The 25,672-nt window shown below is 39.7% G+C and overlaps 1 protein-coding gene across 4 annotated transcripts in view; it reads right to left on the bottom strand.

Moving 5' to 3' along the window:
- Positions 1-25,672, bottom strand: part of RIC1 (RIC1 homolog, RAB6A GEF complex partner 1) — a 147,414-nt gene that overhangs the window by 100,433 nt on the left and 21,309 nt on the right. For all 4 annotated transcript variants that reach the window (XR_009251896.1, XM_058695853.1, XM_058695855.1 and 1 more), the window contains one exon: positions 5,024-5,131. Coding sequence is in view for 2 of the 4 variants with exons in the window: in XM_058695853.1 (XP_058551836.1) it covers positions 5,024-5,131 (108 nt within the window). In the remaining 2 variants the exon portion in view is untranslated. Of the gene's footprint in view, positions 1-5,023; positions 5,132-25,672 lie in introns of those variants that run through there.

Raw genomic sequence — 25,672 nt, 5'->3', positions numbered from 1 at the left:
AAGTGTCAGCACAGAGTCTGGCACAGGGCTCGAACCCACGAACCATGAGATCATGACCTGAGCCAAAGTCGGTCACTTAATTGACTGGGCCACCCAGGCACCCCAAAAACAGACTCATATACAGAGAACTAGTGGCTGCCACAGAGAAGGTGTGCAGGGAGGATGGGTGAAATAGATAAAGAGGATGAAAAGTACATGTATCCTGGTGAGCACTGAGAATATATGTGTGGAATCGAATTACTCTGTGCACCAGAAAATATAACATTGTATGCTAATTAAACCTCAATTTAAAAAATAAAAAATAAAATTCATACAATTTTCAGTTGTCAAAAATATTACTTCTGAGGGTAACCCTCTTGCACGTTGGCAGGAATGCAAACTGATGCAGCTACTCTGGAAAACAGTGTGGAGGTTCCTCAAAAAATTAAAAATAAAATTACCCTATGACCCAGCAATTGCACTACTAGGTACTTATGCAAAGGATACAGAAGTGCTGATTCATAGAGGCGCATGTACCCCAATGTTTACAACAGCCCTATCCACAATAGCCAAATTATGGAAAGAGCCTAAATGTCCATCAACTGATGAATGGATAAAGAAATTGTGGTTTATATACACAATGGAATACTACTTGGCAATGAAAAAGAATGAAATCTGGCCATTTGCAACAACATGGATGGAACTGCAGGGTATTATGCTAAGCGAAATCAGAGAAAGAAGGTATCCTATGTTTTCACTCCTATGTGGAATTTGAGAAACTTAACAGAGAAGCATGGGGGAAGCAGAGGGAAAAAAAAATAGTTACAGAGAGGGAGGCAAACCATAAGAGACTCTTAAATATAGAGAACAAACTGAGGGTTGATGGGGGGTGGGGGAGAGGGGGAAATACTGAGGAGGGCACTTGTTAGGACGAGCACTGGGTATTATATGTAAGTGATGAATCATGCAAATCTACTCCCAAAGCCAAGAGCACCGTGTATACGCTGTATGTTAGCTAACTTAACAATAAATTATAAGACCATGGGGGAGGGGAAGGGGAAAAAAAAAAAAGAGGGAGGGAGCCAAACTATAAGACTCTTAAAGACTGAGAACAAACTGAGGGTTGATGGGGGGTGGGAGGGTGGGGAAGGTGGGTGATGGGCATTGAGGAGGGCACCTGTTGGGATGAACACTGGGTGTTGTATGGAAACCAATTTGACAATAAATTTCATATTAAAAATAAATAAATAAATAATCCTTATCTATTAATTCATTTTTAATTTTTATTAAAAAAGTAAAAAATAAAAAACAAATTATAAAAAATAATTAAAAAACATATATATATGTTTTTTCTGACTTTTTAAAATAATTGAAATATGTTGAACTACTCTTTTTTTTTTTTTTTTTTTTTTAATTTTTTTTTTTTTCAATGTTTTTTATTTATTTTTGGGACAGAGAGACACAGAGCATGAACGGGGGAGGGGCAGAGAGAGAGGGAGACACAGAATTGGAAACAGGCTCCAGGCTCCGAGCTGTCAGCACAGAGCCCGACGCGGGGCTCGAACTCACAGACGCGAGATCGTGACCTGGCTGAAGTCGGCCGCTTAACCGACTGCGCCACCCAGGCGCCCCTGAACTACTCTTAATTCACTGTTCTTACAAACATAGGCAGGAGGTAGATTTGGTAGGTAGCTGGTAGTCTGTAGAAGGAACTATTTAATATTTTGATCATGTGGACCATTTTCCAATGATTAACCTGGTCAGCATTATATAGCAGACTAAAAAAAGGACAGGGGGCGCCTGGGTGGCGCAGTCGGTTAAGCGTCTGACTTCAGCCAGGTCACGATCTCGCGGTCCGTGAGTTCGAGCCCCGCGTCAGGCTCTGGGCTGACGGCTCGGAGCCTGGAGCCTGTTTCCGAGTCTGTGTCTCCCTCTCTCTCTGCCCCTCCCCTGTTCATGCTCTGTCTCTCTCTGTCCCAAAAATAAATAAATTTAAAAAAAAAAAAAAAAAAGGACAGAAAGCAGAGACAGAAGTTAATGCAGAAGAATAGAGGCATACCTCTGAGACAGTGCAGCTACAGTTCCAGAACACCTCAGTAAAGTGAATTTCACAATAAAGCCAACTCAGAAGAATTTTTTGGTATTCCAGAGCATATAAAAGTTACATTTACTCCACACTGTGGTTATTTAGGCCTGCAATAGCATTATGTTTAAAAATACAGTGTACATATCTTCATTTAAAAATACTTGACTGTTAAAAACAATGCCAACTATCATCTGAGCTTTCAGCAGCTAGAAATCTTTTTGCTGGGGATGGCTGCTGACTGGACAGGGTGGTGGCTGCGGAAAGTCAGGATGGCTGTGGCAAGTTCTTAAAATAAAACAACAGAATTTGCTGCATCAACTGACTCTTCCTTTCACGAAACTCTCTCTGCAGCATACAGTGCTGTTTGATAGCATTTTGCCCACAGAACTTCTTTCAAAATCGGAGTCAATCCTCCCAAACTCTGCTGCTGCTGCTCCATCAACCTGGCTGATGAGATATTCTAGATCCTTCATGGTCATTTCAACGGTCTTCACGGCATCCTCACCAGGAGTAGATTCCATCTCAGAAAACCACCTTCTTTGCTCATCCATGAACAGCAACTCCTCACCTGCTCACATTTTATGACATGACAGCAGTTCTGTCCCATCATCAGGCCCCACTTCCGATCCTAGTTCCCCTGCTGCATCTATTTCCTTCCCTCAAGTCTCGAACCCCTCCACGTCATCCGGAAAGACTGGAATCGACCTCTTCCAAATTCTTAATAATGCTGGTATTTGGAGCTTTCCCCATGAATCATGAATGTTCCCCGTGGCATCTAGGACAGTGACTCCTTCCCGGAAGGTTTTCAATTTACTTTTCCCAGATCCATCAGAGGAACCACTATCTATGGCAGCTAGAGCCTTAAGAAACGTTTTTCTTTAACAGTAAGATTTGAAAGTCAGAATGACTCTCTGATCTGCAGAATGGATGTTTTGTCAACAGACACGAGACAACATTAATCTCACTGTCCAACTGCATCAGAACTCTTGTGCAATCAGACACGCAGTCAATAAGTGACAATATTTTGAAAGGAGTCGTTTCTATCTCTGAGCAGGCCTCAACCGCGGGCCGAAAACACTCAGCGCGCCAAGCAGTAAGCCGATGTGCCCCTCCCCGCACTTCCACGTCGGGGCGACGGCCTCCTTCCTCAGACCTCCCGAAACCACCTCCGCTCGCTTCGGACTCGTCCTCTGCAGACTCCTCACCTCTGTCAGCCTTCACGGGACTGAAGAGTCAGGGCCTCGCTCTGGCTTAGGCTCCTCCGGAGGGAAGGCTGCAGCCGGTTTCATCTTCTGTCCAGCCCACTAAAACGTTCTCCGCGTCAGCAAGAAAGCTCCTTGGTCTTCTTATCCGTTGTGTGTTCACCGGAGTAGCGCTTTCAATTTCCTTCGGGAGCTTTTCCTTCGCTTCCACAACTTGGCTGTTTAGTGTAAGAAGTCTCAGCTTTCAACATGCTTCCCTCACTAAGTTTTAATCGTTTCTAGCTTTCAACTGAAAGTGAAAGGTGTGCAGCCCTTACTTTCAGCTGAATACTTAGAGACTACTGTAGGGTAACAAGCGGTCCTAATTTCCATATAGTTGTGTCTCTCATATAGGGAGGCCCACGGAGACGGATCAGACAGGGAAAGAACAGGCCACCAGAGCAGTGAGCACACACCCAACACTTATTAAGTCTGCCATCTCATATGCACACTGTTTATGGCACCCAAAACGACCCTCAATAGTAACAAAAAGATCACTGATCACAAATCACTATAACAAACATAATAATGAAAAAGTTTGAAATATCGTGATAATTACCAAAATTGCCAAATAATCAATTTGTAAAAATGCAGTATCTGCAAAGCACAATAAAGCAAAGTACACCAGAAGTTATGCCTGTAAATAGAATCTAAATACCTAATTTAATCCCTTCTTTCTGATATACACCATCTATATAACACTTAATTCCTAAGTGGTGACTCAGTGGCTTAGTCGGTTAAGCATCTAACTCTTGATTTTGACTCAGGTCATGATCTCATGGTTCATGAGACAGAATCCTATATTGGGCTCTGTGCTGGATTCACTCTCTCCCTCTATCTCTGTGCCCTTCCCCTGCTTGCGTGCAAGTGCTCCCTTTCAAAATAAATAAATAAAAAGTAAAAAAAAAAAAAAAAAAAAAAATCACATCTTCAATATAACTTCATTTACTATGAAGAATAACAGTATCTACTTCAAACTGTTGATTTAAAATTAAATGAGATGATCCACATATAATGGTTATCACAGTATTTACATAGGAGATGCTCAATAAAGATTAACCATATATATATATATGATGGCTAATTCAGATTAGGTCATAATGACAGTCCAAGAGATGACAATGACAAAACATAGATTGAAAGGGTAAAATCAACCAGATCAAAGCACACTAATCGAACAGAGGAGAAATGCAAAAATAGATCGAAATGGATATGAAAATTTAGTTTGACATAAAAACATAAAGGTTATCATCTTTGTGAGGCATCCTTAAAGATGGAGGACAGGCCTTTAAAACATAAATTTGGGAGTACTGTGTGAATAGAGATGAAAGTTTTAAAATTTTGGATTAAACTTCCAGGACAAAACAGGAAAGTAAGAAGACTAAAGACAAAAGAATAAGGTGTGCAGGCCTTACTTTCAGCTGAACACTTAGAGACTACTTAGGGTAACAAGCTGTCCTAATTTCCACATAGTTGTGTCTCAGGAAATAGGGAGGCCAATAGGGAGGCTTAATTTAGGGAAGGGAGGAAGCAGAAGAATCACAAAAAGATATGTAAGAGTACCCTGAATAGAAGAATCGGGATAGCAATTCCTATCACAGAAGATAAATGCTAATGGGTGGGAAAGACTGAAATGGAAGTCATCTAAAAGAATCAAATTTAAATGCAATGTAATGATTTCATAAAAAACACTATTGAAGTTGAAAATTCTACTTACTGACACAGCTATCATGGTACTATCTGGCCTCCATTCAGCTTGTTTGTAGAATCCAAACTGAGAAGATGATTTTTCAGGTTCCTTGTAGGTTACAATTAACACACTAGGCTGGAAGGAAAGAGATTTATTTTATTATTATCCCATAAAAATACATACAAAACAAATTTAAGATAATTTATCATGGAGCACTGTGAAAATACTTTAGTAACTCTAAATGTGTATAAAAGATAACATTAAGTCATCAGCCCTAATTAGCCCAAATAAATCAACTAAAAAGAACCAAAAGAAAGACAATCTGAAAAGGACTACACACATTTAAGTTATTGAGTTGATTACTAATCACCTTCAAAAACAAAAAGAAACAGGCCCAGATGGGTTCACTGGTTAATTCTATCAAACATTTAGGAAATTACACAAATTCTCTACAATCTATTCCAGAAGACAGAAGCACAGAGAATACTTCCTAACTCTATAAGGTCAGAATTGGCCGAATAACTAAACCAAACAAAAATATTACAATAATGCAAAACAGCAGACCAATATCTCTCATGAACACAGCTGAAAAATTATCAGCAAAACATTCGCAAATCTAATCTAACAGTGTTTAAAAAGAATTATACACAATGGTGCATCTGGGTGGCTCAGCCGGTTAAGCATTCGACTTTGGCTCAGGTCATGATCTCATGGTTCCTGAGGTGGAGGCCCATGTCGGAGTCTGTGCTGACAGCTCAGAGCCTGGAGCCTGCCTCAGATTCTGTGTCTCCCTCTCTCTCTTCCCCTCCCCCACTCACGCTCTGTCTCTCTCAAACATAAATAAATATTGAAAAACATTTTTTTTAAATGAGAATTACACACTATAACCAAGTGAGATTTATTCCAGGTATGCGAGACTGGATCAATATGCAAAAATCAGGGCAACTAGGTGGCTCAGTCGGGTAAGCACCCACCTCTGGATTTCAGCTCAGATCATTATCTCACAGTCATGAGATTAAGCCCCTTGTTGGGCTCCATGCTGACATCACAGAGCCTGCTTGGGATTCTCTCTCTCCCTCTCTTTCTGCCTCTCCCCTGTTCATGAGTGCTCTCTTTCCCTCCCTCCCTCAAAATAAATAAACATTTTAAAAAATGCAAAAACTGGGCGCCTGGGTGGCTCAGTCAGTTAAGTGTCCAACTTCGGCTCAGGTCATGATCTTGCAGTCTGTGAGTTCGAGCCCCACGTCAGGCTCTGTGCTGACAGCTCAGAGCCTGGAGCCTGCTACAGATTCTGTGTGTGTGTGTGTGTGTGTGTGTGTGTGTGTGTCTCAGAAATAAACATTAAATATTTTTCAAAACAAATGCAAAAACCAATTAATGTAATCTATTTTTTTTTAATGTAATCTATTGCCTATCTACAGGCTAAAGAAGAAAAAACACATGAATGTACCAATAAATTCAGGAAAAGAACTTGAGAAAATCCAGGACCCGCTCATGATAAAAACTCTCAGTAAACTAAGACTAGGGGAACTTCTTCAATCTGACAAAGAATACCTACAAAGAACCTATAACTAATGTCATACTCACTGGTAAGAAACTACAAGCTTTCCTACTAAAATCCAGAACAAAGTAAAGGCACCTTCCTCTCACACTCTTTCTCAAAGTCACAATGGAAGTCCTTACTAATGTAGTAAGACAATAAAAGGAAATAAAAGATACACAGGTTGGGGTGGGGGGGGGGGGGGAAAGTACAACTTTCTTTATATATGACATGACTGCCTATATAGAAATCCAAAAGAACCAACAACAAATAACACAGAAATAATAATTATTAGTACGGTTAAAGAATACAATAGTCATATACACATCAATTGCTTTTTCATACAACAGCAATGAACAAGTGGAATTCAAAATTAGAAACAAAATAGCATTTGTATTAGCAACCAAAAAAATTTATTTAGGCACAAATCTAATAGAATACGTATACAACCTATGTGAGGAAAACTACGAAATTCTGATGAACAGATTTTTAAAAGAACTAAATAAATGGAGGGATATTCCAAGTTCATGGTTGGGAAGATCCAATATTGTCAAGATGTTAGTCCTTCACAACTTGAACTACAGATTCAATACAATCAAAATCAAAATCAAAATCAAAATCACAGCAAGTTATTTTAAAGACATCAACAGGCTGACTCTAAAGTTTACATGGACAAGCAAAAGACCAGAATGGTCAACTCAATACTGAAGGAGAAGAACTAAGCTGAAGGACTTGATGCTACCCCAAGACTTACTATAAAGATACAATAATAAGACAATGCGGTACTAAACAAAGAATGGAAAATATTCTGTTCAATAGAACAGAATAGAAAGCACCAGATATACATTCACATAAATACAGTCAAGTGACATTCAACGAAGGGGCAAAGGAAATACAAAGGAGAACACATGGTCTTTTCATCAAATGGTGCTAGAAAACAGGATATCACTTTCCAGTAGTATAAGAAGCCTCAGAGGGTCATCTTATACTTTTCCTGCTGTTGTCCTAGAAGCAGCCATCTTTCCAGGGACACCTGTTCCATTTTTATTAGAGAATAATATTTAAAAAGCAAGATCTGGAAACAAGATGCTTGTTGTTAGTGGCATATCATTGCTTCTACGTCCTCACAGCAAACACAGTAGGTAACATACATACCTATACTAACCTATATATGAATAAACATGTTATGTCTATTTTTTTCTGTATACACATATGTATATATTTGTAGACAGAAACATAGGAGTGCAATGAAGCACAATGTGGTTAGTTCTACCCTTCTCCCTTACTTTTAACTTTTTTCTAGTCATCATCTCATTCAATTAATTTAGTTCTTTGTTAAATTCTACTGTATACTAGAGTAGTTTGGAACTGCTAAGTATTTTCCTACAGTAAATAAATTTACTAACTAGAATACAGTTTTTATAGCTAGCTTCTTTTACTTTAGCCTTTGGAACATAGTGGTACATGTGCCATTCCCTTAAAACCCTTTTTTCATCCCTAAAAGCAAAATACAAATGTTTCCAAGAAGCTAGCAATATTCCAAATACATTAAAACTGTTAGACATCAGTTGTTTGTACTTCAAGTATCAAATAAAAGTTAAAAATCAGTACCTTGGGAGAAGTGACATCAGCAAGATGAGAGAGTAGGAAACCCTGGACTCTCCTTCACCCCACAAACACATAAATTCAGCAAAAAATTCAAACAAAAATTCCCTATGGCAAGAAATCTAGAAAGTAACTGAAAGGCACCTGAAGGCTAGATAAATACAGAATCAGACTCATCAAAACTGGTAGGGAGATTTGGGATGCCCAAACCCCTACACCCACCAGAACACCAACCCGCAACACAGGATAAACCCTCCACCTCCAGCTTCTTCTTGGGAAGGGAAAGAGTCCTCAAGTCCAGTGCCCCAACTTTTCTGGGGGCTGTCCAAAGGGAGGGAAGAGGGTCTGTCTTGAGGCCGTGATGAAACCTGGCATAATCTAGCCACCAGGGAGGTCAGGAGAACAGAGAGTTTGGTCCGGGAGTTGCCACAGCCCTTCCCCTGACTCAGCAAGGAGCAAGTGGATGAAAAAACAAAACGAAAGAAACAAACAACAACAACCAAAAAAACAACTTCCACCTTCTCCCTATGGACAGAAACAGCTGGATGGAGCTTACAGCAATCCAACTTTTCTGAAGAATGACTGGGGAATGGCTTCAGTCCATTTGTTACAGTGCACTGAGGGGATTCAGCATACCCTAGACACTTGGGAAGCACAGAAAACAAAAGAAGCATGTTGGACTAGCATGAAGGTTTGAGAGGCCACCAGAATCTCTGGCCAGGGTGGACTGGGGGGGACGGCAGTCTTTGAATATATGAGACCATTCCACGAAGACTGGGAGAGGTGACTGTTTTGTCTAATGCACACACACCAACACAGAGAGTCAAGGAAGATGAAGAAACAAGTTAATGTGTTCCAAACAAAGGAAAGAAGATAAACCTCCAGACAGAGACCCTAATGAAACACAGCTCTATGATTTACCAGAAAAATAATTAAAAATAACCATCATAAAGATGCTCACTGAGACTGGAACAACAACAAATGAGCCAACTGAGGACTGCAACAAGAGACAGAAAATATACAAAAGTATCAAACAGAAATCATGAAGTTGAAGAAAATAACTGAAATAAAAATTCATGAGAGGGGCTCAACGTAAAACTCAATCAAGCAGAAGAAAGGATCAGCAAATTCTAATAAAGGTCACTGGAAATCATTCAATCACAAGACCAATAAGGAAAAAAATGAAAAAGAATGCAGAAAGCTTCAGGAACTTATGGGACACTAAAAACAGACCAATATATGCACAGCAGGAGAAAAGAAAGAAAAATTACCTGAAAGTTTATTCAAGAAAACAATGTCTGAAAAATTCCCAAATCTGAGGAAGGAAATGGACACACAGATCCAGGAAGCCCAAAGAAACCCAAAGAAGAGGAACTCAAAGAAATACACAAGGAGAAAAATTACAATCAAACTGTCAAAAGTAAAAGCAGTGAGAATTTTGAAAGCACAATAAAAAGGCAACCTGTCATGTATAAGAATCCCCATTAGACTATCAGTGGGTTTCTCAGCAGAAATCTTGCAGGCCAGAAGAATGTGGGATGATATACTCAAAAAGCTGAGAGAAAAAAGCTGCCAAGTAAGAATACTATATCCAGCAATAGTGTCCTTCAAAAATCAAGGACACAGGAGCCTGCTTCAATATCTCAAATGGTTAAGTGTCCAACTCTTGGTTTCGGCTTGGGTCATGATCTCACAGTTCATGGGATTGAGACGCACGTCAGGTTTTGTGCTGACAGCATGGAGTCTTCTTGGGATATTCTTTCTCTTTCTCTTTCTCTCTCTCTCTCTCTCTCTCTCTCTCTCTCTCTTCCCCCCCCCCCATGTGCACACTCTCTCTCTCAAACATTAAAAAAAAAAAATGAAGACAATATTTTTCCTAAACAAACAAAAGCTGAGGTAGTTCAACACCACTAGACCTCCTTACCAGAAATCACTTTAGATTTAAGCACATACATAAGCTGAAAGTGACAGGATAGAAAAAGATACTCCATGCAAATGGTAAGCTTAAAGAGAGCACAGGAGACTATAGCTTACATCAGACAAAACTGACTTTAAGTCAGTGTCAAAAGGGGAAAAAGACACTGTACAATGATAAAAGAATAAATTCACCAGAAATACCTAATAATTATAAATAAACACATACACACACACACACACACACACATAAACACACACACAGAGTAGTATATTAGGTGTAACACCAGAGCATCTAAATAAAGCAAATATTTGCAAAAGTGAATAAGGAAGTAAACAGCAATAAAATAGTAGGGTACTTCAATATCTCACTTTCAGTAATAGAACACTGAGACAAAATCTATGAAGAAACTGAAGACTTGAACAACACTACAGATCAAATGAAGCTAAGACATACATACAGAGCTTTCTGCAAATAGCAGAATACACATTCTTCTTAAGTGTACACAGAACATTCACCAGAACAGATCCCGTTAGGTCTTGAAATCATACCAACTATCTTCTCTGACCACAATGGAATGAAACTAAATAGCAAAAAAAAAAAGGGGGGGGGGAGGGGGATAAACACACTCTTAAACAACAAATGGGTCAAAGAAGAAATCAAAAAGGAAATTAGAAAATATTTTGAGGGGCATCACCTGGGTGGCTTAGTTGGATAAGCGTCCAACTTCAGTTCAGGTCATGATCTCATGGTTTGTGCATTTGAGCTGCATGTCGGGCTCTGTGTTGACAGCTCAGTGCCTGGAGCCTGCTTCAGATTCTGTCTCCCTTTCTCTCTGCCCCTCCCCTGCTCATGCTCTGTTTCTCTCTCAAAAATAAACGAACATTAAAAAATTTAAAAAGTGTATATATATAGAAACAAAACCTAAAACACAACATAACAAAACTTATGGGATACAGCAAAAGCAGTACTAAGAAGTTTATAAGCAATAAATGTCTACCTTAAAACAGAAGATCTAAAATCAACCTAATTTTAAATACCTCAAGGATCTAGAAGAACAAACTAAGTCCAAAATCTACAGAAGAAAGAAAATAATAAAGATTAGAGCAGAAATAAGTGAAATAGAGAACAGTGAAAAGAGGAGAAAGTAAGTTTTCTGAAGATAAAATTGACAAATCTTCAGCTAGACTAAGGTAAAAAAAAAAAAAAAAAGCTCGAAATCAACTCAAAGAAATAAAAAAGGAGACATTACAACTGATAACACAAACATACAAAAGATCACAAAGATAACTACAAACTGTATGCCAGCTGTGGACAATATAGACAAAGTGGGAAAATTCCTAGAAAGATACAACCTATCACGACTGAATCATGAAGAACCAGAAAAGCTGAACAGACCTGCAACTAGTATGCAACCTCCCAACAAAGAAAAGTCCAGGACCAGATGGCTTCACGGTCAAATTCTGCCAAACATTTAACGAAAAATTAAATCCAATTCTTCTCAAACTACTGAATCAGCAAGAACACTTTCAAACTGATACAAAATACCAGATGAAGGCACTACTGGGGAAAAAAAAAAAAAAATCCTAAGTCACTATCTCTGAATACAGATGCAAAAATACTCAGTGAAATACTTGAAAAGTGAATTCAACAGCATAGTAAAAAAAAAAAAAAATTATACACCACAAGCAAGTTTGACTTATTCTTGGGATGCAAGGATGGGTCAACATATAAAAATCAATTAATGTGATACACTGCATTGTAAGAATAAAGGATAAAAAACCCACAAAATCATCTCAATAAGTGAATAAGTATGTGACAAAATCCAACACTCTTCCAGAAGAAAAACTTGTAAACTACAAATAAAAATGCAAAGTGCCTCAAACATTAATAAGGCCATTTAAGATCTATAACTAAATCATACTGAACAGTGAAAAATTGGAAGATTCTCCTCTGAGATCAGGAACACGTCCAGGATGCCTACTCTTACCACCTCTATTCAACATAGTACTAGAAGTCGTAGCCAGAGGAATTAGGCAAGATAAATAAAAAACATCCACATCAGAAGGGAAGAAGTAAAACTCTCTATGCAAACAATATCATCTTATATATAGAAAACACTAAAGATTCCCTTAAAAAGAAACTAATAGCAGGACGCCTGGGTGGCTCAGTCAGTTAAGCATCCTACTCTTGGTTTCAGCTGGGGTCATGATCTCATGCTTTGTAGGACTGAGCCCCATGTTGGGCTCAGCACTCACCCCCTGCTTATGCGTGTGTGCATGCACATGTTCCCTCTCCCTCTCTCTCTCTCTCAAAAAAATTAAATAAACTTAAAAAAAATAAACTAATAGCTAATAAAAGAATTCAGTCAAGTTTTAGGATACAATATCAACATACAAGAATCAATTTCTATGAGCTATCTGAAAACAGAAATTAGGAAAACAATCTTATTTATTGTTAAATGTTAAAATGTCTCTGATACCTAAAGCAATCTCCAAATCAATGCAATCCCTATCAAAGTCAGAATAGTACTTTTTACTGAACTAGAAAAAAATTCTAAACTTCATATGGAATCACAAAAAACTCTAAAATTCACATGGAACCAAATAGCCAAATCAATCATGAGAAAGAACCAAGCCAGTGGCATCACACTTCTTGATTTCTAAATATACTACAAAACTACATTAATCAAACAGTAAGGTACTGGCATAAAGACAAATACAGGGCAATGGGGGCGCCTGGGCAGCTCAGTCGTTTGGGCATCCAACTTCAGCTAAGGTCATGATCTTGCAGTTCATGAAGTCAAGCCAAAGGTAGGTCTCTGTGCTGACAGCTCAGAGTCTGGAGCCTGCTTTGGATTCTGTGTCTCCCTCTCTCTCTGCCCCTCCCCCGCTCACACTCTGTCTCTCAAGAATAAACGTTTAAAAAAAAGACAAACATAGGCCACTGAAACAGAGTAGACAGGCTAGAAATAAATCCCCACGAACAGGTCAAGGGGTCTTTCACAAGGGGTCTAAGTAGAGGGGCCCCTGGGTGGCTCAGTCCATTAAGCATCTGACTCTTGATTTTGACTCAGGTCATGATCTCAGGGTTTGTGAAATGGAGCCCAGAATCAGGCTCTGTGCTGACAGTGCAAGAGTGGGGGAGAAGCATAGAGATGGAGACACAAAGAATCCGAAGCAGGCTCCAGGCTCCACCAGAGCTGTCAGCATAGACCCTACTCAGGGCTCAAACCCACAAACTGCGAGATCATGACCTGAGCCGAAGTTGGACATTTAACCACTGAGCTATCCAGGTGCCCCTTTAAAAAAAAAAAAAAAAAAAAAGTGGGGGAGCGTTGGGGGGCTCTAGGTATACACAATGGAAAAAGTACAGTCTCATTAACAACTGGTGCTGGAAAAACTAAATAGCCACATGCACAAAATTGGACCTTTATCTAATACCATACACAAAAATCAATTCAAAATAGATTAAAGACTTAAAGTTCCCTCCTGAAACTATAAAACTCCTAGAATCAGAGAAAAGCTTAATGACACTGGCCTTGGCAATGATTTCATGGATATAGAAATAAAAGAATATGCAACAAAAAGGCAAAATAGCCAAGTGGGGCTACATCAAACTAAAAATCTTCTACAAAGGAAGCATCGACAAAGTAGAAAGGCAACCTACAGAATGGGGAGAAAGTATCTGCAAACCATATATCTGACAATGGGTTAATTTCCAAAATATGGAAGGAACTCCTATAACTCAATAGCAAAAAAAAGCAATACCTGATTTAAAGACTTGAATAATAGGCGTTTATCCAAGGAAGACATACAAATGAGTGACAGGTATAAAATGATGTTCAATGTCACTAATCACCATCAGGGAAATGGAAATCAAAACCATTGTGTAAGATATATCTTCACACCTATCAGGAAGGCCATTATCAAAACAAAAGCAAAACACCAAGTGTTGGCAAGGATGTGGGGAAAATGGAACCCCTGGCACACTGATGAGGGAAATGTAACATGGTGCAGCCAATATGGCAAACAGAGGTTCCTCAAAAAATTAAAAATACAACTATCATCTGCTCCAGCAATCCTGCTCCTCAGTATTTATCAAAAGAACTAAGATATGGAAACAACCCAAATGTCATTGTCTGATGAATGAATAAAGAAAATGTGGCATATCCATGTAACAAATATTATTCAGCTTTTTTTTAAAAAGAAGGGAATTCTACAACATGCAACAACATGTATGACTCTTGAGGACATTTACTAAGTGGAAGAAGATAGTCACAGAAGGACAAAGAATACATGATTCCAGTTATATGGGGTATCTAAACTAGTTAAATTCATAGTGCCAAACAGAAATGGTGGCTGCAGGAAGCTGAGGAGAGGAAAATGGGGAGTTGCCAATCAAGGACATAAAGTTTCAGTTAAGCAAGCTGAGTAAGTTATAGAGATCTGCTGTACAACACCGTACCCATAGCTAACAACACTGCATTATGCACTTAAAATTTATAAAGGGAAGATCTCAAGTGCTTGCATCACAGTAAGATAACATTTGCATATTAACATAATCATATTTTTGAATAATTTTATTTCTAAATCAAAAAGATAAACACTGGTACTATTTTACCAAGCTCTTTAAAGTCTAGTATAATAGACTACATCCAGCTGGATTCATTCTCCCAGCTACTTCTGTCTGTCGTGACATGTTGTTTTAATTCGAGTATGCAAAAAAATGCAATCTTACACATTTATAGTTGCACTTTTTAAATAATCGTAAATATTCTTTGATATTACACCAAAACTTGACAAGGGGTAGTTTCTTTTATTATTATTATTTTTTATACATTTAAAAAAATATTTTAAGTTTGTTTATTTATTTAAAGAAAGAGCACGCGTACACACACGAGTGAGCACGAGCAGGAGAGAGGCGGAGAGAGGAAAAGAGAGGATCCCAAGCAGGCTCCACGCTGTCAGTGTAGAGCCCAATGTGGGACTCAATCAAACTGCAAGATCATGACCTGAGCCAAAATCAAGAGTCAGACACTTAAATGACTGAGCCACCCAGGCACCCCTACAATGCATAGTTTCTTAAAAATAAGTTGTAGTGTGGAATCTGAACCCTTATCAATAAAGTTTTTAAACTGTTTCAAAATCAAAACCAAAAGTACCTTGGATAGTATTTACAATGGATGAAGAGAAGAAATGTCATTGGGGAAACCACTAGAAATTTAACAATCTAGAAGTGATGCCTGAGTCTGAAAAAGAAATTAGAATAGCAAATCAACTTTTAAAAATAACACAGAGAACTTATGCTACCTGAATTGAAGATCTATTATAAAGTCACAGTAATCAAGACTGTGGTATTAGCATCAAAACAAACAGATCAGCGAAAGAGAATCATTGAAACAGAGTCCAGAAACAGAGAAGGGAAATAGAAGATGCAAAGTCAATTCACTGAGGGGAGGATCAGTTCAACAAATGGTGCCGAAAAAGCCACATGAAGAAAAGAATGCCAATCCATACTTTGTGCCATATAAAAAGATTAACTCATGAGGCATTAGAAACTTACATAAAACTTGATCAATAAAAGTTGAGGAATACAGGAGAAAATCTTCTGTGGCCTTGAAGTAAGTAACTACTTAAATAAAATTTAAAAATTATGATTCACAAAATAAAAATAATAAAATTGATAAATTGGTCCTTACAAAAAATGTTTCTCTTCAAAAGATATTGCTAAAAATATAATTTAAAAAATTACCACAGACTAGAAAAAAATTTGCAAATCACATTTCTGTATCAATGACTTGTTCCCGGGACATACAAATAAGTTTTAAAATTAAGTAAACCACGAACTTTTTAAAGGCGGCAAAAAATTCAAACAAAGTAATTACAGTACCGGATTTTAACACACAAGTATCTATGAAACCATATAGAGATAAATAACTAAATGAAAGCAAAGGGATTGTTCTTCCCTACATTAGAATTCCAATTATTAAATGTACAAGTTAAAAGGACACTGAGAAATACCCTTAGGTAAACACTGCATAATAACAGTTGCAGGCAAGATCCAGTGATGGATGCTAAAATCAGTAAGCAAGTATCAGGAAAAAACAGGATATACACAGATGTCCCCCAAGTTGCTTTTTAACTACAAAAGACAGTAACTTTTCACAGTGGAGAAATCTGGCAGACACCAACTAACCAAGTGATCAAGGTAAAATATCACCAATAATAACATATGTGAACATTATGAACTCCGATATGATACACTGAGGACCCATTTTTTCTGGCATTTTTTCCAAAAATACGTAAGTTCATCCTATTCATGAGAAAATAAACCCAAATGGTTAGATTCTATTAAATAACTGATCAGTACTCTTCAAAAAGATCAAGAGGTCATAAAGGACAAGAAAAAACTTAGGAAATATTACCGAATGAAGAGACTGAGAATAACAATCACGTGCAACGTGACATACAGAAGTCTAGAACAGAAAGAGAACACCAGCAGAAAAATGAAGGAAAATTTCAATGACATCTGTATTTTAGTTAATACTGTACCAACGTTAAATTCTTCCTTATAATTATGCTAAATGAAAGCCACACAAGAACAGCAAAAACAAGTACGTACTTACTGTACGATTCCATTTATATCAAACTTTAGAAAAGGTGACCCAATCTATAGCAAGAGAAAGCAAGCAGATGAGTGAATGCCTGGAGATGAAGGGCGGTGGGAAGCTATTACAAAGAGGTAAGAGGAAACAGCTGAGGGTGAAGGGTATGTTCATTATCATGACTCTGGAGAATGTTTGCCTATGGTAACGTATACAGGTCAAGTCTGATCAAATTTACACTGTAAATGTGCAATTTATATCACGTCAATTATATCTCAAAGAGTTTTTTAAAAAGTTGGAAACAAGTTATCTTGGATGGTCTTTTTAAAAACGGATTAAGGGGAAAAAAACATAATTAGGGATACCTATTTACAATCGATTGCAAAAGCCTAGAAAAGAAGCCTAAACTATGCAGAAAAGAAAAAAAGAAAAACTGGTTGTAGTTTGTTTAGCATCTAAAATACATACACATTAAGATACAAGTTAGAGGGGCGCCTGGGTGGCTCAGTCGGTTGAGCGTCCAACTTCGGCTCAGGTCATCATCTTGCGGTCCGTGAGTTCAAGCCCCGCATCAGGCTCTGTGCTGACAGCTCAGAGCCTGGAGCCTGTTTCAGATTCTGTGTCTCACTCTCTCTCTGCCCTCCCCCGTTCATGTTCTGTCTCTCTCTGTCTCAAAAATAAATAAACGTTAAAAAAAAAAAAAAAAAAAAGATACAAGTTAGAATGAACGGTTTCCCTGTATTTATTTTTAATGATTTTGGTATCTTTGACCTGTTTATGTGAAAGATTTTTTTTTAATGCTGGCGACAAAGGAGACATTAACCAACTCAATCAGAAAATGAGATTTTAAAGAAGGTTTTGATTGTTATAATCAGCAATGATAATTGCCAACGGATTTAATAAATGTAAAAGTTAGAGTTGAACAGAGATAATATTTAATCACTAACTTAAAATCATAGTATGTTTTAGCATTTACTAATTTTTTATTTCTTAGTATTTCAATATAGATTTTATAAGCTGTTCAAATTTCTAAAAATGAGTACTTCTCTAATTTGGGAGTCAGATCACATACTAAACCTGAGGTTTTTACTCTGCTTGCACCTATATTAAAATGGCTTATCAAACTACTTTTTTTTTGTTTTTTAAATTGTTTTTAATGTTTGTTTATTTTTGAGAGAGTGCGAGTCAGGGAGGGGCAGAGAGAGGAGACACAGAACCTGAAGCAGGCTCCAGGCTCTGAGCTGCCAGCACAGAGCCTGACTTGGGGCTCAAACCCACAAACCATGAGATCATGAGTCAAAGTCGATTCTTCACCGACTGAGCCACCCAGGCGCCCCAAACTAAGTTTCTGTATGAAGCAGATAACAAATTGGTCTTAAGTCTCCCCTCTCCTCTGGTGACTGACATTTTGCACAGAGTATGTTAGTAAGTACTACTTTAACTCTGTAAACAGCAGAAACCAACAGGTTTAAAGGTCCCCTAACTATTTGCTTTATTAAAAAAAAGAAAATCTAGGCAGCAATTTTAGTCCTAATGGCACTGCTTGTTTCTAAATACATGTATTCATAAAGAAGTCTACTAGGTACTTCCTTATAACCCATGACAATACAGAAAACAGGGTCCAGAGGTTTTGTGTGTGTGTGTGTGTGTGTGTGTGTGTTTTTTTTAAGTAGGCTTCATGCCCAGCACAGGACTTGAACTCACCACCCAGAGAACAAGACCTGGGCTGAGATCAAGAGTCGGACACTTAACAGACTAAGCCACCCAGGCACCCAGGGGTCCCAATTTTATGCATGAATTTTTTTGTGTAAAATTTCATGCTATTAAAACAGATTCTTAATAATTGTGTTATAACAACTAATAGTCTGTTTTATATTCCTTGAGTATCCATGAAGAATAAATGTATAAATTCTCAGTAATCCACTACTTCAAATAGTTCTTTCCACAGACTGCTGATTTCAAACTGATTTTAATACCTAATATAAAGCATATATAATGTATAAAGGATAAAATGAACACTGACAAACCCATCATCCAGCTAAATGATTCACTATCCGTAATTTGAAGGCCCTGAGTTTCCTTGCCTAATTACATGCACCTGTAACTCTCCAAGATCTAATCACTATCTTCAATTTTGTGATTATATCCCTGCTCCTCTGTAATTCATTCACTTTTGTACTGAATATACCACAACTGATTTATCTTCCTGTTAATAAAAACCGCTGAAATTAGAAAAATAATTTATGAATTTTTTCTGATTAAAAAGAAAATTAATTCCAAAATCAGAAACGTTGAGGGGAGGGGGATCTCTGTCCATACAAAGTCCAATTCAATGCACAGTGTAAATTTAAAACTTGACAAATACAACCAGCACTGTTGCTATTAAACTAAGAGAAGTATGGTACATTTATGTTCTTGACAGAATTGCAAATCTGTGATGTTCACAGGCTTTCCAGAACTTTTGGTTAATTTTTAAAGATTAATGATCATAGCTGTACCAGCGAATACATATCTGTAAAAGACTCCAGACTTATCTTTTAAATTTTATAGGACACTGTTTTCAAAATTAGTTCATTAGAGATTATGTAACTATTTAGGAAGTTCTCTGTGTTAGTTTCCTAGGGTTGCTGTTACAAATACCAAAAACCGGGTGGCTTAAAACAACAGAAACTTGAATCAAGGTGTCAGCAGGGCTTTGACAGCTAGAGAGGAAAGTCCTTCCTCACCTCTCCTACCCATGTTTGCGACTTGGCTTGTAGGTCCATCACTCCAGGCACATGGCCAATCTCCCTGTGTGTCTTCACACAGCCTTCCCTGTGTGCAGGTCTATTTCGTGTTCAAATATCCCCCTTTTATAAGGATGGTGTCATATCAGATTAGGGCCTACCCTAACAACCTCATTTTAACATGATCACTCTATAAAGACCTGATTTCTGGGTTAAGTGTCCGACTCTTGCTTTCCGCTCAGGTCAGGATCTCAGTTCGTGAGATTGAGCCCTGCGTCAGGCTCTGTGCTGACAGCACAGAACCTGCTTGGGATTTTCTCTCTCCCTCTCTCTCTGCCCTCCCCTGCTGTCTTTCTCTCTCAAAATAAACTAACTTAAAAAATTTTTTTTTAATTTAAAAAATTTAAAAAGACCGATTTCCAAATAAAGTCACATTCTGGTACTGAGGGATAGGATTTCAACACATCGTTTTGGGGGAACATGATTCAACCCATAACATTCTTTGTAAATGTTCCATAATAATTGAGAAGTGGGGTACTAAAAGCAAATAAAAACAACCTATGACTGTAGGTCATACTGTATGATCTCACAGCATTAGTACAGTATCTGCAATGAGAGAAACGTGGTTTTAATTTTTTTATGCTTATTTATTTTTTGAGAGAAAGCAAGCTGCGGAGGGGCAGAGAAATCCTAAGCAGGCTCCACACTGTCAGCACAGAGCCCAACACAGGGCTTGAATTCACAAACTGTGAGATCATGACCTGTGCAGAAACCAAGAGTCGGAAGCTAGGCTGGCTAAGCCACCCAGGCACCCTGAAAGAAATGTTTTTATCTACCCTATCCAATATAGTACACACTACTCACACATAACCACTCAGCACTTGAAATACGATTAGTGTAACATTTTATTTTACTTCTTTTTTTCTTGAGAGAGAGAAAGCACAAGCAGGATAGAGGAGCAGGGGAGGGGAGGAGGGGGGGAGGAGGGGGGGAGGAGGAGAGGGGGGAGGAGGAGGGGGGAGGGGAGGGGGGAGGAGGGGGGAGGGGAGGGGGGGAGAAGGAGGGAGGGAGGAGAGGGGGAGGAGGGGGGGAAGAGAGGGGGGAGGAGGGGGGGAAGGAGAGGGGGGAGAAGGAGGGGGGAGAAGGAGGGGGGAGAAGGAGGGGGAAGAAGGAGGGGGGAGAAGGAGGGGGGAGAAGGAGGGGGGAGAAGGAGGGGGGAAAGGAGAGGGGGGAAGGAGGGGGGGAAGGAGAGGGGGAGAAGGGGGGGAGGAGGAGAGGAGGAGGAGGGGGGAGGAGGGGGGGAGGAGGAGGGGAGAAGGAGAGGGGGGAGAAGGAGAGGGGGGAGAAGGAGGGGGGGAGGAGAGGGGGGGAGGAGGAGAGGAGGGGAGGAGGAGAGGAGGGGAGGAGGAGAGGAGGGGAGGAGGAGAGGAGGGGAGGAGGAGAGGAGGGGAGGAGGAGAGGGGGGAGGAGGAGGGGGGGAGGAGGAGAGGGGGGAGGAGGAGAGGGGGGAGGAGAGGGGGAGGAGAGGGGGGAGGAGGAGGGGGGGAGAAGGAGAGGGGGGAGAAGGAGAGGGGGGAAGAGAGGGGGGAGGAGGAGAGGGGGGAGGAGGAGAGGGGGGAGAAGGAGAGGGGGGAGGAGGAGGGGGGGAGAAGGAGAGGGGGGAGAAGGAGAGGGGGGAAGAGAGGGGGGAGGAGGAGAGGGGGGAGGAGGAGGGGGGGAGGAGGAGGGGGGAGGAGGAGGGGGGGAGGAGGAGGGGGGAGGAGGAGGGGGGAGGAGGAGAGGGGGAGAGGAGGGGGAGGAGGGAGGGCGAGGAGGGAGGGGGAGGAGGAGAGGGGGGAGGAGGGGGGGGAGGAGGAGGGGGGAGGAGGGGGGAGGAGGGGGGAGGAGGGAGGGTGAGGAGGAGAGGGGGGAGGAGGAGAGGGGGGAGGAGGAGAGGGGGAGGAGGGGGGAGAAGGAGGGGGAGGAGAGGTGAGGAGGAAGGGTGAGGAGAAGGAGGGGGAGAGGGAGGGGAGAGAAGAAGGGAGGGGGGAGGAGGGGCGTGAGGGGGGAGGAGAGGGGGGAGGAGGAGGGAGGGGGAGGAGGAGGGAGGGGGAGGAAGATGGAGGGGGAGGAGGAGGGAGGGGGAGGAGGAGGGAGGGGGCAAAGGGGGAGAGAGGGAGAGGGCCCAACATGGGGCTCAATCCCACGACCATGGAATCATTACCTGAGCCAAAATCAAGAGTCCAACATTCCAAATAGGCACCCCTATTTTACTTAATTCTTAATAAGTTAAAAACCGTAATAACCTGTGGCTACTGGTTTCCATACTGGATATACTGACATAGGGTCTGCAGAACTGGTGATTATTTAAAGGGCTGGAGACCAATTGTTTGAAAAATGCTGTATTAAAGTTCAACAAGTTTCTTCACTATAGAGTTTTAGCAAATTTTTAATGGCTGATGTACCCTGTACATCTTTAATAGCATTCAGTATGTAATGCCTCCCAAGCTTATTTGATTAAGCAATTCATCTTTGCCCTAGGTTATCACACAGTACCAAGAATTCCTTATACCAGCCTTCAGGTAATTCTATTCCATGCTTTTCAAGTAGTTTTATTTATTTATTTATTTGTTTGTTTGTTTATTTATTTATTTATTTTTAATCTGTACTTACTTTTGGGGGGGGGGGAGAGAAAGAAAGAAAGAAAGAAAGAAAGAAAGAAAGAAAGAAAGAAAGAAAGAAAGAAAGAAAGAGAGAGAAAGGGAGAGACAAAACATGAGCAGGGGAGGGGCAGACAGAGAAGGCGACACAGATTCCGAAGCAGGCTCCAGGCTCTGGGCTGTCAGCACAGAGCCCGACGTGGGGCTCAAACTCACAAACTGTGAGATCATGACCTGGGCCGGAGTCGGAGGCTTAACCAACGGAGCCACGCAGGTGCCCCTCAAGTAGTTTTAGATATACAGTATGTGTGATAAGCTACATGTCATCACCATTATTTAAGTCTGTTTACTTTTCACAGTGTATACTTTACTGGTTTCGAGTACATATACAGAATTGTTCAATCATCATCACTATTCCAGAGCATTTTAAAAAATCATTCCAGTAAGAAATTCTGCCTATTAGCAGTCATTCTTCATTTTCTCCTTCTCCCAGCTCTAAGCAACCAATAATCTACTTTCTAACTCTATGTATTTGCCTATTCTGGAGATTTCATAGAAGCAAAATCCATCAGTATGTGGCTTTTCATGTCTGGCTTATTTCACTTCACACAGTATGCTGGGGTTAATCCACACTGTAGCATGTACTGGTACTGCATCCCTTTTATGACTGAATGATCTTCCCTTGTGTGGACATACCACTTGTGTTTATCCATTCATCTGCTGATAGACACTTGGGTTGTTTCCACCTTTCAGGTCTTGTGATAAGCGTGGTGATGAGATGAGGTTCATTTGTGTTGGAATAATTTTCTGTTTGAACACAATTACTTGGAAATGTTTGGTCATATGGTAACTCCATGTTTAACTTTTTGAGGAACTATCAAAATTTCGCCCAGGAGCACCACCATTTTGTCTTCTTACCAGCAGTTCATGATGAAGGTTCTAATTTCTCTACATCCTTACCAACAATTGTTACTGTCTTTTTTATTGTAGCCATTTTAGTGGGTGTGAAGTGGTACCTTGTGCTTTTGATTAACATTTTTCCCTAATGACTAAATCCTGTTGAGTATCCTTTCATGAGTTTATTGGCCATCTGTAAATCGTCTTTAGAGAAATACCTATTCAAATCCATTGCCCGCCCCCTTTTTTTTTTTTAAACTGGGGTCACCAACTTTTAAAGAGGCACCTGGGTGGCTCAGTTGGTTAAGCGTCTGGCTCTTGATTTCAGCTCAGGTCATGATCTCACAGTTCATGGGACGGAGCCCTGAGTCAGGCTCTGCACTAACAGCGTGGAGCCTGCCTGGGATTCTCTCTCTCTGCCCCTTCCCTGATCATGCTCGCTCACTCACTCACTCTCCTTCTCAAAATAAATAAACATAAAAAGATTCTGTTTCAGTAGCTGAAATGTTAAGTTGTTTACTGGAGTTCTTGTGTTTCTACAGGAAAACTCATTATACGTGGTGATTAGGTTCGCCGGCCAGCTCAAAAAAAGTCTATTCAGCCCACATATCCTAACAAGGAATACAACATGGTGGCTAACGATATAGGCTCTCATGTCTAAATGCAAGGTTCAAAAACTGGCTCAGCCACTTACTAGTTTTATAAGCTTGGACAAACTATTTAATTTCTCCTGTGCTTCAGTTTCTGCATCTTTAAAATAAATGTAATAGTACCTATCTCCTTGAATCTCACCACTGCAAAGATTAATAGCACAGCATTTGGCAGAGTGCCTGGCACTCAATAAGCACTATAAATATTATTTGTTGCTGTTTCCTTATTTTAATATCTCGGAATATTAAAAACACTGCTGCACAAAACTCCCAACTACTTCCTTGAGATAATTTATGCAAAATTCCTACTGAAGACACCAGTATGTCCCTGCTATAGCTCAGGCAATGACAACAAGATCTGCCCAACCCTGTGGCAGTATACAGCTTAGACCAAGGCAAACCACCAAACACCTGTGAGGAGAGAAGGGTAGCAGACATACTAATGTGCACAGGGGACTTTGTGCAGTAATGAACATGTTCTCAATCTTGACTGGAATAGTGGTTATATAAGGAAATACACCTGTCAGTTTCACTATACATAAATTTTACCTAAAAAACAGAAGTCCAAAAGAAATAAATAAGCCATCATTAAAGTATACGGAGAGCTGTTTACAAAGGCAGGAAAAATTACTAATAGATCTTAAGACGATTTTCACAAAAGATTTTCTGTTTAATTGTTGACAATCCACTAGATACTGTTCAAAGTAAGTACAGGGCACTTCTGGCAGTAACCTGCAGTGTCTTCTACTGATACTATGTCAGTAATGATGAGTAATTAATTTCAAGCTTCCAAATACCTCCATTTTCAGAATGTGATCTTCCTTCAGGGTAACAGCTAATAACTGCAGCCTGTGTCTCAACTTCAACACCAATGCTCTTGCCATTAAACTGAGATGATCGACCTCACATACAAGTAAAAGATGATAAACTGGCTGTCTTCTTTCTCTCCTATATAAAATAAATAATATTTGAGAAACATATGATTCCCATTTCCAAGCTCCTGAATTTAGGCTGCTGTCTCTCCCACCCTGTTACTATTCTTTTATCCTGTGGAAAATTACCTCAATTAACAAGTGCTCTTGAATGAAAACACCTTTAAAGTTAATTTCATGAATACATCATCCATAAAGTATTCACACTAGGTATGTGAAACTTGAATCAAGCCTTTAAACATAACTTCTAGTTTACAAGAAATGTAGAGGATTCAGGAAAACATTAACAATTAGACAAATCCAGAGTGCAGAGGTTATCTGCAAGGAAAGTGGTCTAACCTACTAAAAATAAATCTATGTATCTGAAAATGAGACAGAGAGGGAAGACTGTTCTAGGCTAAGTGACTAAAGAGATATAACAATCCAATGGGATGCACGAACCTTGCATACAGCTGACCCCTGGACACAGCAGGGCTGGGTTGAAAATCCACAGCAGTTGAAAATCCACACAGAACTTTTGACTCTCCAAACACGTACTCACTAACAAACTACTGTTGACTAGAAGTCTTACTGATTAACATAAACAGTTGATTAGCACACAACCTGTATATCGTATATATTATATACTGTATTCTTACAATAAAGTAAGCTAAGGAACATAAAACGCTATCAAGAAAACTGCAAAGAAAACACATTTACAGCACTGTAGTGTATTTATCAAAAAAAATCTGCAGATAAGCAGACCCACGCAGTTCAAATCTGTGTTGATCAAGGGTCAACTGTAATTCCTTCTTTTAAAATAAGAAAAGGGGGTGGGTGCCTGGGTGGCTCAGTCGGTTAAGCGACCTACTCTTGATTTCAGCTCAGGTCATGATCTCAGTTTCCTGAGTTCAAGCCTCGTGTCACACACTACACTGACAGTGTGGAGCCTGCTTTGGATTCTCTCTCTCCTTCTCTCTCTGCCCTTTCCCTGCTTACATGTGCCCTCTCTCTCTAAAAATAAACATTAAAAATGAATGAATGAATGAATGAATGAATGAGGTATGCAAGTAATTTGAGGAATGAATATTAGGGGAAATTTCATATCAAACTCCATACTAGAAAATAGGAAGAATTATTAATTTTCATAGCATGGCTACATATGTGAATGTCATTTTTAGAAAGT

Source organism: Neofelis nebulosa, chromosome 12 (assembly GCF_028018385.1).
Source record: "Neofelis nebulosa isolate mNeoNeb1 chromosome 12, mNeoNeb1.pri, whole genome shotgun sequence".
Lineage (NCBI taxonomy): Eukaryota > Metazoa > Chordata > Mammalia > Carnivora > Felidae > Neofelis > Neofelis nebulosa.
Note: the sequence above shows the minus strand (reverse complement) of the source record. Positions and strands in the feature narration are given on the sequence as shown.